Raw genomic sequence first — 14,212 nt, forward strand, 5'->3', positions numbered from 1 at the left:
AATCAGCGCAGCTAGCTGTTCGCTGTGTGATGTAGGCTGATTAATATCCTGTTAGTGTCCCGTGGCTTTTAAGGTTAACTGCTGTTTCCTCTATACATCCATCGCTTCAAAACAGCCCTGCTTTCATTTGGCCTCATTAAGACGATGTATTACTATACTTAGCAACAACACAAAGACACACACACACACACACACACACACACACACACACACAGTCACAATGTTTTCTGTTAATGCTCGGTGTTGATTTGCCAAAGCTTTGTCACATATTTGCAAAAGCTAATGAAGAAAAGTGACAGTGGACCTCAGACAGAACCTCTGAATGCTTTACTCACACACACACACACACACACACACACACACACACACACACACACACACACACACACACACACACACACACACACACACACACACAGTATGGATCTATTTGCTGTCACTTTGTTATCTTGTGTCTTTGTTTCTGATGATTTGTGTTTGAAAGCTGTTAGTTTATCTAGATTCATATTTGTATACAAAGTCAAGTAGTTGAATTATTTTGTTGCTGTTTTTGTGCCATTAAATACAGAAGCTGGTTTATCAAAGGCAAGAAATGTTATTTTGAATAGTGAACTTGGTAACCTTTTGGAATAAACTCAACTGATTGGCTTTTTCTTTAGTCATTTAACTAGATACTCATGATATACACACTAATATCAAGTAAAGTATTAGTTCAGGCAGAGACGAGTGATGTTTCCATCTGCAGTAATTTATAAATGGACACGTGTGGGCAAACTAAATTGAAGACTACACTGGATCATATGATTACTACTCATCTGTCCATCTTGGCCAACTATACACCTGAAATAGAAATTTTATTACCCAAAAGTAGACTTTATAAAAGTTCCAACATTGAAAAAGTATTTATAGTATTTAGCAGCAGGTGATACAGCATAAAAAGCCATGCTGTGTCACCTGCTATCTGTTCTTATTCAATTGGAGCATTAATACCATCAAAATATCGTCATATTAATCTTTTTTTTTTCTTGTTTTCTTTTTTTCTCTTTTTTTTTCTTCTTTTTTTAAAAAAAAAATGCATTTTGTATTTAACCATGTTATCTTTGTCTGATATTAAAATTTGTGTGATGATCTGAAGCATTTAAGTATTAAAATATGCAAAGAATAGCACAGCAAAAAGGGGTCGAATAGCTTTTTAGAGCCCTGTACGTTCAGCTATTCACAACAGATCACCACGGCGGGTTCTGTAGCATCACATGTTTGATTTGTCAAATTTTGATGCTAAATGCCCTACCTATCACACCTGAAATAGAAATTTTATTACCCAAAAGTAGACTTTATAAAAGTTCCAACATTGAAAAGGTATGTATAGTATTTAGCAGCAGGTGATACAGCATAAAAAGCCATGCTGTGTCACCTGCTATCTGTTCTTATTCAATTGGAGCATTAATACCATCAACATATCGTCATATTAATCAACGGATGCGGCAACGCAAACTGGGTTTTGGTGTTAAAAAAGTACAGTGACAAGATTACGTGTAAAAGGTGACAATTCAGACATTTTTTTCTGAGTGACCTTGTTGCATAAGAGGCCCTTTCTTAATGTGCAACATATATAGGGAGGAGAAAAACGCACCTGTCTTATTTTTTGTGCTTGATATTGAAATGAAGTGGCTGCAACTGAGTTTAGAAAACTGCTGAGCTCTGGTTAAAAAAAAACCTTAAAACTTTCAAACCAATGAGCATTATTTGGGGATTACAGTCACACGCTTTTTGCCCTGTTTAGTAAATCATGCCCTGTGTGGAAGGTGTCACACCAAATATATTATCAGTAAGATATCAAACCATACTCATCTTCATTTATTGTGATTTCAGATACACATCTGTAAAGTTGGTGGTCTGACTATAGTACTTCTCTGTAGGATTACATTTAGTCACGAAACAAATCAAGGGAGTACTTTGCTTAATGAAGGTGTACTGAGAAAAAAGTTTGCCATGATGAAATAAAAGAGCTTGATATGTAACAACTGACTGCTGTAGGTTTCTACTATTAGACTAATATAATCCTAATTTAACTGATATTGAGGCAAACATCCGAAGAGACAAACCGAGACACTTTCCTTCCTACCTTGAAGCTCTGGAGCTGCTCTGAAGCATCCTTGTCCTGTCTGAGGCAGGAGTTAAAGATGAGGAGTTCAGTGTCTCGCAGCCACGCCTTCAGCTCCTTGATACGGGCCTCCAACTGCTCCAGAAGTGAGTTGGTAAGTGGGGACAGGGCTGATCGAGGGTTTTCCACAGTGACACCTCGACCTCCAGCCAGCTGAGCTTTTATGTTGGACGACTGGTTTTGCTCAGACCTACCAGGTCCTGAATGCTTGGAGAGGATTTTCTGAAATAAGAGAGAAGAGTCCGGGGGGAAAAAAAGGAAAAAGTCAGGCAATTACATTGAGGACTCCTTGTTATGTCAATACTCCATCATGTAAAGTAGCATATCAATCAATACTCACACAGCTATTAATCATCTACCTTTATAAATGTGCAGATCAATAATAGGGATGTCATGTATTCTGCGCCTAGCTGCAAGTGTGAAGATTACATTTTCAGTAATGTCATTGATGTCAGTGCTGCTGTTCAAGATGTAATAATATAATCATAATGTTCTTGTTGACATGAGATCGTGTTTACATTGGGGGGTGGGGGAGGTTGCTGGTTTGCTCTCACATACAATACTGTACAAGTTAACTGGAAATTAAAAGTAATTTCATTTGATCTAATGCTCTACTGATGCTGCGAACACAGACTGTGCATGGATTTACAGCTGACAGGTGCTACTGGAAGGTTAAACTGGAATATTTCCCACCCAGTCACAGATCAATCAGTGATATCGTACAGTCCCATTGGTAATCGTTTCAATTACTAGTTTCAGAGTTGAGTTGACTTCAAACTTGGACTGTACGTCATCATATTTTCTAATTCTTGCATAAAATGTCTTGTAGAAAGGTTACATTACTTTGCTGTATGTCTCTCTCTATATAATTATAATATTTCTCACATTTCTGCATTTCTTGATGTAAGAAAAAATCTTTAAAGTTTTATTTTTATATAATAACACGTTTAGACAAAGTTTCTAACGGTGTTATCAAAACTATCAATTAGCTTGTTGTCATCACAAACCTTCTGTTGGGAATGAATAAAACTCTGGGAATATGTCTGGTGTTTTTCCAGGTGCAAACAGATCAGCTGCTAATTCAGAGCTTCTAGCAGCTTCTCCTACAGAGTTGTGATATTCACACCCAAAACAAAACATCATTTAGACACAATACAAACTGAAAGAGGGTTTGGCGCGGAGCAATCACGGTTTCAAATAGGAACAACTGAAAACAACAAGAGCGCGACTCAAAGTGTGTGTGTGTGTGTGTGTGTGTGTGTGTGTGTGTGTGTGTGTGTGTGTGTGTGTGTGTGTGTGTAATAAGCACTGCAGAGTAATTTTCCAACCCCTGTTGATCACACAGTGAGACACAGTAAGCCGCTGAGAGAGACTATTCTCCAGTTGGAGTTCAACAAGTGTGTGTGTGTGTGTGTGTGTGTGTGTTTCTTAAAAGTGCTCATCAATACAAAACAAACAAACTTGTGATGGCCACCAATCACAGGCTCAAGGCAGAGACCAGGCCATGATATCAGCAGTAACATTCAGAGTGCAACATGCCAAAGGAACATAAATAAATACGTTCTTCGTTTTTTTTAGCTTTAGCTTCAATTTGCATGTAGGAAAGTAAGATTTACTATACAGTCCAAAAGAGCAGTCTCGTCAAGTCTAAATCTTCCAAAGTTGTCCTTCTACATTTCTCCAGTTTGGACACACTCCAGTTTATTTAATCTCATACACAGAACACAATTGATTGATAAAGACGTAGCGCTAATGCTTTTGCTAGGTTATCTTCATGTTGTCATTACTAATTATCTAATACCTAATATTTTCTCTTTGAATTTTTCCTTGCAGGAGCAACTCAGTACGGCTGACCTCACTGCATAACTACAAATGTTCTAATAAAAATGATCACTGAAAACCGCTGAAAAATGACATCACTACCAGAACCAACTCCGTTACATAAGCCACGCTCAGAAAACCCACAAAAACACTTTGCTACTAGCAGTGGGCAAATAGGGAACAGTAGTACATGAACAGGTTGTCAGGATTAGCAGATAGGAAGATCATACTGCCATGTTTACTTTAATAGAAGAAGTTATAATAACAGCGATTATTCTTTAATACACGCTAGGAACTGTTTGCGTCTTAAGGTGTCACCAATGTCACAAAACATCCATACACTAACAATGTGGCATTTTCACTTTGAAAACAAACAAACAATTTTATTGTTTGCTTTTAAAGTTTTAAATGGCCTGGCTCCTACCTACCTGGCAGACCTTCTACACTTATACACTCCACAACGTTCTCTCAGATCATATGACCAGTCACTCCTTGCTGTCCCCATGTCGAGACTGACACACCGGGGCTTTCGCTGTTGCGGCTCCCATGTATAGAATAAGTTGCCCCTCCATATTAGGCTGGCATCAACATTTGATTTTTTTTCCAAGGCATTTTAGGAGTAATACCAGAGTTAGTTATTTTATTATTCGTCTATTTTATTCATGTTTTAATATTTACTTATTCATGTTGATCTTTTCTCATTTATTTATTTATTTTATTGTGATTTTATTTTCTTTGTCTGTTTAATGCATATTTTTTTTAAACTTTTATTACTGTTTCTTACTGGAAAGTACTTTGGTCTATCATGTTGTTTTATAGTGCTCTATAAATAAAGTTGGATTGGAGCAATTTTAACCAGTAAGCAAGAAAGTTGAGTCCCAAGGTTTGGTCTTATACTACATCATTCTCAGCATGTAAAATACAACAAACACAACGACTACATCCTTCCATGTTTCCAAATAGCTGGCAAACCAGAAGTAATTCTCTTTTCATACCTTTTGGTTTCTGCAGTGGGAGCTGTACTCTGTATCTTGTCCTGTTCAGGGTTCATAATGCATTGTTTGGAAAATTTCAAGGTTCAGATAGCTGCTATCTTGAAGTTTCCACTATGACTGTAACAAGCAGCCATGGCAGGAATAACAGAACACAGAGTTGCTCCTGAACAAGCCCAATGTGGGTTTCTGTTGTTAATTTGCATATATATATTAGAGATGGCACGATACCACTTTTTTATGTCCGATACCGATACCGATATCATAAATTTGGATATCTGCCGATACCGATATGAATCCGATATAGTGTTTTTTAATCAACAAAACTGTTTTTTAAATATCTTGCTGCATTTTGTATAAGTTCATACTCAAGTTTAAAACAACAACTACACTAAAGCTATTCTGTTATACCTGTATGCAAAAAAAAAAAAAATTTCATAGTTCAGCAATACTGATCAATCTAATAAACTTAAACCTACACCATCCTCCCTATTCTGGTATTTTAAAGAGTACTTAGCATAAATATTAAGCAACCTAACTAATAGGGTTCCAACTCCCAGCAACAACAAAAATAAATAAATAAAAAATAGGGAACCACCCCTCACGCTCCACCTCATGATGCTTAATCAACGTAATCAACCTTAATTTGATGCAGTGTGAAAAAAAATGCACAGAAATCAATTATTTTTCAAGAAATATTAAATAGATTCAACATCTTTCTTCAACAAAATTGCAGACTGCACAGATGGTACCTTCCCAAAGGAAAAAGTACTATAGCTTACTAGGGTATATATATTAGACTTAATAGTCACTATATACAGTAATTGACTTCTATTCATTTTACATCAAATTAAAACTTTGGGTGTCAGATAATTATTTATTAAAAGCTAGACATTTTAAATGAGAATAAGAAAAAAGTATGTCTTTGTGCCCCCTTTTCCCTGTTAATGCCCTATCGGCCCCCCTGGCTAAACTTTGCTAGATCCGCCCCTGCACAGTTACGTAGAAAAAGATCCTCGAGTAGAAAGAAATATTAAATACATTCTAACAACAGCTGATCAAGCTTAAATGTGCTGCTGTTGTTCAGCCGATGGTTTCCTCTTTCTGGTGCAAAGTGGGCCAAAAGCAAACCAGAGACACGGACTCGCGACAGAAAAGCCGATCAGCTGATCGTTAAGCAGTTTCATGATTGAAGTAGCAGCAAGAATAGGCAGTCGCTCCATATATCGTTTGTTAAGCTTAACGCAGGAATGCTTTACAAACATTCAGAGATGGACTTACACACTTGCTTTACTTCTCTCGGGGATAACTTTGTCGGAGATGAAATGCCGGGTTGCTAGCGAAGCTCCAAATGCTATCCAGACCACGACAGGTCCCGCATGCCACAGCCGCTCTATCACGTGATGCATACTGCTCCGACGTGCTAACGTTCTGAGGTGAGTTACAGCGTGTTGCAAGTTTTGTGAGGTGCTTTCGTGATATTTAATGGATCGATTACATTTTTTATTTTTCTCCGATATCCGATCCAGTAATTTAGGTCAGTATCGGACCGATACCGATACCTAATATCGGATCGGTCCATCTCTAATATATATATATGTGTGTGTTGATACAAAAGGTACTGAGTCATTAGTATAGGAGAAAGCACTTTAGCTGAACTCTGGCAGGTAATAACAACCCATTAGACAATGAACTACTGCAACAACAGGACCCCAAACAGTCAAGTGTGCAGTTAGCTTTGTGCTAAGATCATGAATGTCTTCTTAATTTGACGGAGAGAACAAGAAACAGAAAGAGAAACGAGAGCAAGATAGCTCATATCCAAGGAGAAATAGCTGCCATCAAGGATGTAATTTAAGAGACATAAAGAACATTTTCCCAAGACAGCAGGCAAAAACATCTTTTTTCCTAAAACATACATTGGTGAACATATTCATATCACAAGGCAAGACGACCAGCAGATCTCCAAATATTTGTTTGTTTGCTAAAGAGCTGTGAAGCCTGATTCTCAAGCTTAAGCTCAAGCTCATTTCATTCCTGTCAGCTCTGCCTCCACATTATGTGTATAGTATCCAGTGTATGTACTGTAAATACCCATACACATACAGTTTGACCTTGAACAGCTGCAAAACCGCCCCCCCAAAAAATCTGGCTGCCAAAAAGCATGACAGAAAAGATGAAAGCTAATTTACAACCTCTTTATTTCTTCATCATTCAGGTTGTGTGTGTGCGTGTGTTTGCTATGTCATAAATTCTTCATAAGGCCAGGATAGTTCAGAGGCGAGACACAGGACATCAATTCCAGTTAATTCCCAATTTGTGTCAGAGCACCAGATGCCGACGCGAGCACCGACAGGCCCGTTAATACGCCACTGAGGCGCCAGGTTGGAAGGGTGAGGAGAGAGCAAAGGACCGAAGGAGAAGAAGACAGAAAGACAGAAACAAGTGAGACCTCTGACATATTTAACATAAGCTAAAATTTAACACTGCAAGAAATAGAGTGATAAAAAGTAAAATGAAAGGAAAACAGGGAAACAAATATCAGAGGTAAAGGAGGAGAAATAAATGTGATTGGGAGGAGGCAGAAATAGAAGAAATAGAAAGACTGAAAGTTTGGGTGAAGACAGAAGAGGTCCCTGTTCATCCTGCTCACCTGGCGTTATTATTAAGAGTGCACATTCTTCTTAATAGTGTTGATACAACAGGTTGCGTTTTGGGAGGACATGGAACCTTGAAAAACAATGAAACCTTTTTTTAATCAAGAAAGAATTCTTTAGGCTTCAATCCAACATCGGAAGGATCAGAAAGAAACCTGAGCTTCCGGGGAAATCGCGTTCAACAAAGGTAGTACAGAACGAACATAACTCATCACAAAAAGTAACAAAATAATTTCCCAAGCAAAAAATAAACTTGGTTCCCTGGTTTACAGTCCTCAGCACTGCCATTAATAAAGGCTTTGTTATAGGTTGTTTTCGGTAGCGTGTTATTCTTTGTGAAAGAAAGTTGTCACTTAATTTTGCTAAAGGTTTGTAGGGGTGCAGAGTGGGGTCATGTTAACATCAAAAAAGATCAACTTAATGATTTATTGGCAGAAAATCGAAAAAAGACGTATTACTTAGAAACTATGATTCTTAAAAAGTGTGGTGGTGGTCACAATTGGCCTTTAACCTTTACTTCAAGATCAATAGACTGATCTGAAGGTCAAAGTGATGACCTCTTCTTCAAGGTCATCTAAGGCCAAATTTGTCTTTTATCTTTAAAACTATGCTGAACATTTTACTGCCTTTGTATTGGCAGCATTTAGGAAATGATGCTGGTGTATGAGGATTATAAACAACACATTATAGTCTGAATCATATATCATGTCATATTTGACCTCTGATCTCACTTTTACATTTCACATCTGCCTTTCATTCAAGTCGACCGCAAAATGTGTTACATCTTTAAAGAAAGGATCGTCAAGAGAAAGAGAATGAGCTGCCTAATTAGTTCGAAATACATTTATAATATTATTATACTTAATGTTTATATAAAAATACAATGCTATCCCCTTAAAAGTGAATATTGCCAAGAGAGTGAGCTGCCTTGGCATATGTTTAAAGTTGGTTAACATAGTATGGTTATGGACAATTATCTTGGGGATCGATGTTAACTTATAAAAATTATATGCATTAAATCAATAGTAGGATTATTGTATCAAATATAATCTTTGCCACTACATATTTATATATGCATGGTTGTCTGAGCCAGTGCTGCACAGTATGTGTTATGGCAAGCAGACAGTTTTGTCTTATGGAGCGTATGTTAAGTCCCTGCTCCAATGACAATGATGCCAGTTACCCACAATCATATACAGTGGGGCAAAAAAGTATTTAGTCAGCCACCGATTGTGCAAGTTCCCCCACTTAAAATGATGACAGAGGTCAGTAATTTGCACCAGAGGTACACTTCAACTGTGAGAGACAGAATGTGAAAAAAAAATCCATGAATCCACATGGTAGGATTTGTAAAGAATTTGTTCGTAAATCAGGGTGGAAAATAAGTATTTGGTCACCTCAAACAAGGAAAATCTCTGGCTCTCACAGACCTGTAACGTCTTCTGTAAGAAGCTTTTCTGTCCCCCACTCGTTACCTGTATGAATGGCACCTGTTTGAACTCATCATCTGTATAAAAGACACCTGTCCACAGCCTCAAACAGTCAGACTCCAAACGCCGCCATGGCCAAGACCAAAGAGCTTTCGAAGGACACCAGGAAAAGTATTGTAGACCCGCACCAGACTGGGAAGAGTGAATCTACAATAGGCAAGCAGCTTGGTGTGAAAAAATCAACTGTGGGAGCAATCATCAGAAAATGGAAGACATACAAGACCACTGATAATCTCCCTCGATCTGGGGCTCCACGCAAGATCTCATCCCGTGGGGTCAAAACGATCATGAGAACGGTGAGCAAAGATCCCAGAACCACACGGGGGGACCTGGTGAATGACCTGCAGAGAGCTGGGACCAAAGTAACAAAGGTCACCATCAGTAACACACTACAACGGCAGGGAATCAAATCCCGCAGTGCCAGACGTGTTCCGCTGCTGAAGCCAGTGCATGTCCAGGCCCGTCTGAAGTTTGCCAGAGAGCACATGGATGATACAGCAGAGGATTGGGAGAATGTCATGTGGTCAGATGAAACCAAAGTAGAACTTTTTGGTATAAACTCAACTCGTCGTGTTTGGAGGAAGAAGAATACTGAGTTGCATCCCAAGAACACCATACCTACTGTGAAGCATGGGGGTGGAAACATCATGCTATGGGGCTGTTTTTCTGCCAAGGGGACAGGACGACTGATCCGTGTTAAGGACAGAATGAATGGGGCCATGTATCGTGAGATTTTGAGCCAAAACCTCCTTCCATCAGTGAGAACTTTGAAGATGAAACGAGGCTGGGTCTTCCAACATGACAATGATCCAAAACACACCGCCCGGGCAACAAAGGAGTGGCTCCGTAAGAAGCATTTGGAAGTCCTGGAGTGGCCTAGCCAGTCTCCAGACCTCAACCCCATAGAAAATCTGTGGCGGGAGTTGAAAGTCCGTGTTGCTCGGCGACAGCCCCAAAACATCACTGCTCTCGAGAAGATCTGCATGGAGGAATGGGCCAAAATACCAGCTACTGTGTGTGCAAACCTGGTAAAGACCTATAGTAAACGTTTGACCTCTGTTATTGCCAACAAAGGTTATGTTACAAAGTATTGAGTTGTATTTTTGTTATTGACCAAATACTTATTTTCCACCCTGATTTACGAATAAATTCTTTACAAATCCTACCATGTGGATTCATGGATTTTTTTTTCACATTCTGTCTCTCACAGTTGAAGTGTACCTCTGGTGCAAATTACTGACCTCTGTCATCATTTTAGGTGGGGGAACTTGCACAATCGGTGGCTGACTAAATACTTTTTTGCCCCACTGTATGGAGATGACAGGACCTGAATAATATAGAGCTTAACTGCGTAAGAGAAGCATTTTCATCATGTGGGTGGGAAGGCGATGATGGGAAAGATTCCCATGTTTACAACTTGTGCTTACTTCTGTCATCTAATTACTCAAGATGCCAACCTCTAGTCTCTTTACTCATTAGTGATGATTTAAGCTAAACACTAAGAACCTGCAGGAATGGACAGCTGTGGCGTTTTTTGGGCATTTGCTTTTTTAAAAGCTGTTTGGTTTCAGTTCTGGTAACTGTGACATGCTAATGGGGTGTCCACATACTTGCAGAATTTGAAGAGGTGACGGATGAAGGAAAACCAGGAGAGCGAGTGAGAATGTGAGATTAAGAGCCCCCAACCTGATGACACACACACAAACTTTAATGCATGCGTGGGAAATGGCATTCAGAGTCCAAATGCCTCCCCGTCAGTAACAGAAGTTTAATCACAGCCTGGTTACTGTGGCGGAAATACACACGATGCAGAGAGAGAGGCAGAGAGAAAGACTCATCTGTTGCTGTTGTTTAATTTCTAAAATTGAATCCGTTTCAGCAAGGTTGATACATATGTTAATGCACACACACACGCACACACACACTTCCAATAACTTTTATGAGTGAGGCAATACTGTGTATGTGTGTGTGTGCGTGTGTGTGTCATCATTAGGGACTACAAGGAAATGACGCGCACACACGCAGATGGTGTTTGCTCCTCTGTTGCTTCTCTGTTTGTGTGACGTGCCACTCGGTCGACAGGAGACTGTTTGTTTCTTCGGAGGAACAAAGTCACATCGCTGCAATTTCAGCCTCCTGACGAGCCGTCGCCAGCTGTCACCCCACCGCAGACCTGGAATTAATCACCACGCCGAGGTACAGACAAACAACTGCCACCAACGTACCCATTAGCAAAGCATGCGGAGCTCACTTCAGTCCTTGGAATGACCCAAATACAGTACAAGACATACAGATGAAAGTTGTTTCAGGTGGTTCAAGTCTATTTAACTTTTTCACAATGAATATCAGGTGACCTCCAGTTGGCCACGGACACTTTGGAGAAAAAAGCTGAAGAAAACTACTAATTATAACCTACGATAGGTGAAATCCGCGAAGTAGCCAACTTTATGTTTTACAATTATTATAGATGTTTTAAGGCTGTAAAAACCCTCACTACACTTTTCTCAGACAGGCATGAACATTTTCACACTTTTCTCTCTTGTCTCAAAGTTCAAACCTTCGTACAAAAATAAGTCCAGTGTTATAGAATGAAACCAAAGGCACCCGCGGTTGGCTTTGACAGTGCAAAACGTTTCATCGTTGACCATGTTGTGTTTGTTGGGGAGAAAACTTACAAACATACAGTACAGCACTTCAGAGTCACACTGCTAGCGATCGAAGATTTATGTAAATTTGACAAGCTGAACGCATTCTGTACTGTACAGGAGACAGAGCACGAGATTGATTGACAATGGTCTGCAGCCAATCAAAAATCCGCGAAACAGCGAGGCTGCAAAAGGTGAACGGTGTTATAGCGAGGGACCACTGTATACAATTATAGATAAGTAGGTGTATTATCATCAATAGAAGTTTAGGGTTCTACTGACAAATGCAGCACTTCATCTTCAGGTGTCATTAATGTTCAACCACCAACAGCAGAAATGTCACCAGAGAGATCACCAGTCACTACCTCACAGTGCAGAACTGCACTCTCCTCTTATCAAGGCGCTAAAAAGGCCGGCCAAGAGATGTAATCTTAACTTCCCCAGCCCAGGAGTTACTCAGAAGGCATCCTTGCAGGACGCCCAAACCACCTCAATGCGCGCCTTTTGGTGTGAAGGAGTAGCAGTACTACCCTGAGCACCTCTCAGATTGCTGAACTCCTCATCCTATCTCTAAGTTTTGCTTTCATTCCCAGCTGTTTGTTTAGCACAACAGACCAACGCACCGTCTGCACCATTGCAGCCTTGACGCCACTCATGAACAGGACCCCGAGATACTTAAACCCCTCCACTTGGGCCAGTCACTCATCCCTGACCCGGAGTAGACACTCCACCCTTTTCCGGCAAAGGAAAACTTGGCTGCCAACTGCTCCAGTCTGAGCTGGAGACCATCACCCGATGAAGGAAACAGAACCACATCATCTGCAAAAAGCAGAGATGAGATTCTAAGAGCAACAAAGTGAAAACCTTCTGCCACTTGGCTGGACTTGTCCATAAAAACCATGAACAGAATCAGTGACAAAGGGTAGCTGTGAAAGAGTGAAACACACACCAGGCTCGAGTCCAACTTATTACTGGGAATGAGGACAAAGCTCCTGCAACGGTCATAAAGTGGCACACATCCCGTACTCCCAAAGCACCCCATACAGGATAGCCAGAGGGGTTTGGTCTATGTATCGAAGTACATAATTTGTGACTCACTGTGTGCCTTTCATCAAAAGCACACACTGATAACTTGCCAAAAAAGGTTGACTCATCAGAAGAGCTTTTCTGGTTGATATGGACCAACGTTTCATCGTTGACCATGATATGGTCAACGATGATATGGACTCAAAGCTTTATCTTCAGATTTTTGGGATCTCAGAAAAATAAAAACTGTTATTCCTACACTGGTTTTCTTTAGTGTGTGTGCATGTCTTCAGAGCTGTTACTGTGTCCAATGTGTATTAGAAAGAAATAAAGCACGGTATACTTTATGGCGAATGTGTTTTCTGTTTTCTAAGTCACCACTGTATGATGTATCCATTTAAAGTCGTAGATTGATCTGTCTGTCTGTCTGTCTGTGCATTCCACTGCACAGTTAAAGGCCATGGTGGCAGCAGGGCTCCCTAATTGAGACGACACTAATTATCATCTTCATGTTCTAGATTGGATCAGTGCTGATTAGCCTAAAATTAGACACACAGACACACACACATAGAAACACAGACTTATATGCACAGTCTCAACGGAGTATTACTGTGATATACTATCTCTGTGGCCATGGTGCCACAGTTGCACTCCTGTATCTTCTAAAACTTGGCTCTACTGTGTCTTACTGTGCGTGTGTGTTACCTCCAGCTGTCTCCACATGTGTGTCAGGTTGTGTATTTTGCAGTGGAAGCTGCTCGGTAGTTCAGTGCCACTCCTCTTCAGAGACTCGGCTCGGCCCAGCAGGTTGGTCTTTCTGCTCTCCATCATCATCAGCTCAGTGTGGCTGCTCTGGATAAGGAGGACACACGTATGAACAGATACAATCCAACTTGACATTTAACTCTTGTTTGGCAGCTGTGTGAAGCACACTAGTTAAAAAAACAAACTCGGGATTCGTTAATATAGCCTTAATTAATGGTACCACACTGACTGGGCATTTATGCTCGTCCCACTCCTACATGTTGACCTTTAAATTAGCCACAAATTTTCCTTCCCTTTGAAGGAGACTGCTCCATATTTTTATTCTTGAACTCTATTAGAGTTACCTTGCTCGATACTGCATTCAAAATAATCCTTGTTTATCTCCTACTCGATCTTTGTGCCGGCCCTCATTAATTTGCTGTCAGCAACAAGCTGTTTTAGCTCCTTTCCTTTGAGGTCACCCTCCTTTTAAGCCAGCTTTCTTTTTATTGGCTGCCCCTTGTAAAAATAAGGTTTGTTCATCAGGTCGGTGGGGCTGTGTGTGCCTGAGATAATTATATTAGGAATACCTGATCTTATTTGTAAATCTGAGCTATTGGCTGATACGGATTACTTGCACATATGATGACTTTAACCTGGCGCATAAAAAGCC

At 40.0% G+C, this 14,212-nt stretch overlaps 1 protein-coding gene across 1 annotated transcript in view; it reads right to left on the minus strand.

Moving 5' to 3' along the window:
- The window catches only part of akap6 (A kinase (PRKA) anchor protein 6), a 232,711-nt gene that overhangs the window by 51,294 nt on the left and 167,205 nt on the right, over positions 1-14,212 (minus strand). Inside the window, exons 16-17 of the mRNA XM_085391037.1 lie at positions 13,501-13,647; positions 2,126-2,386 (exon numbers count right to left, since the gene is read on the minus strand). Of these exons, the coding sequence (XP_085247163.1) occupies positions 2,126-2,386; positions 13,501-13,647 (408 nt within the window). The remainder of the gene's footprint in view (positions 1-2,125; positions 2,387-13,500; positions 13,648-14,212) is intronic.

The sequence above is a fragment of the Rhamphochromis longiceps genome, linkage group LG19 (assembly GCF_057381845.1).
Source record: "Rhamphochromis longiceps isolate RC_006_pf linkage group LG19, R_longiceps_female_GT1.1, whole genome shotgun sequence".
Lineage (NCBI taxonomy): Eukaryota > Metazoa > Chordata > Actinopteri > Cichliformes > Cichlidae > Rhamphochromis > Rhamphochromis longiceps.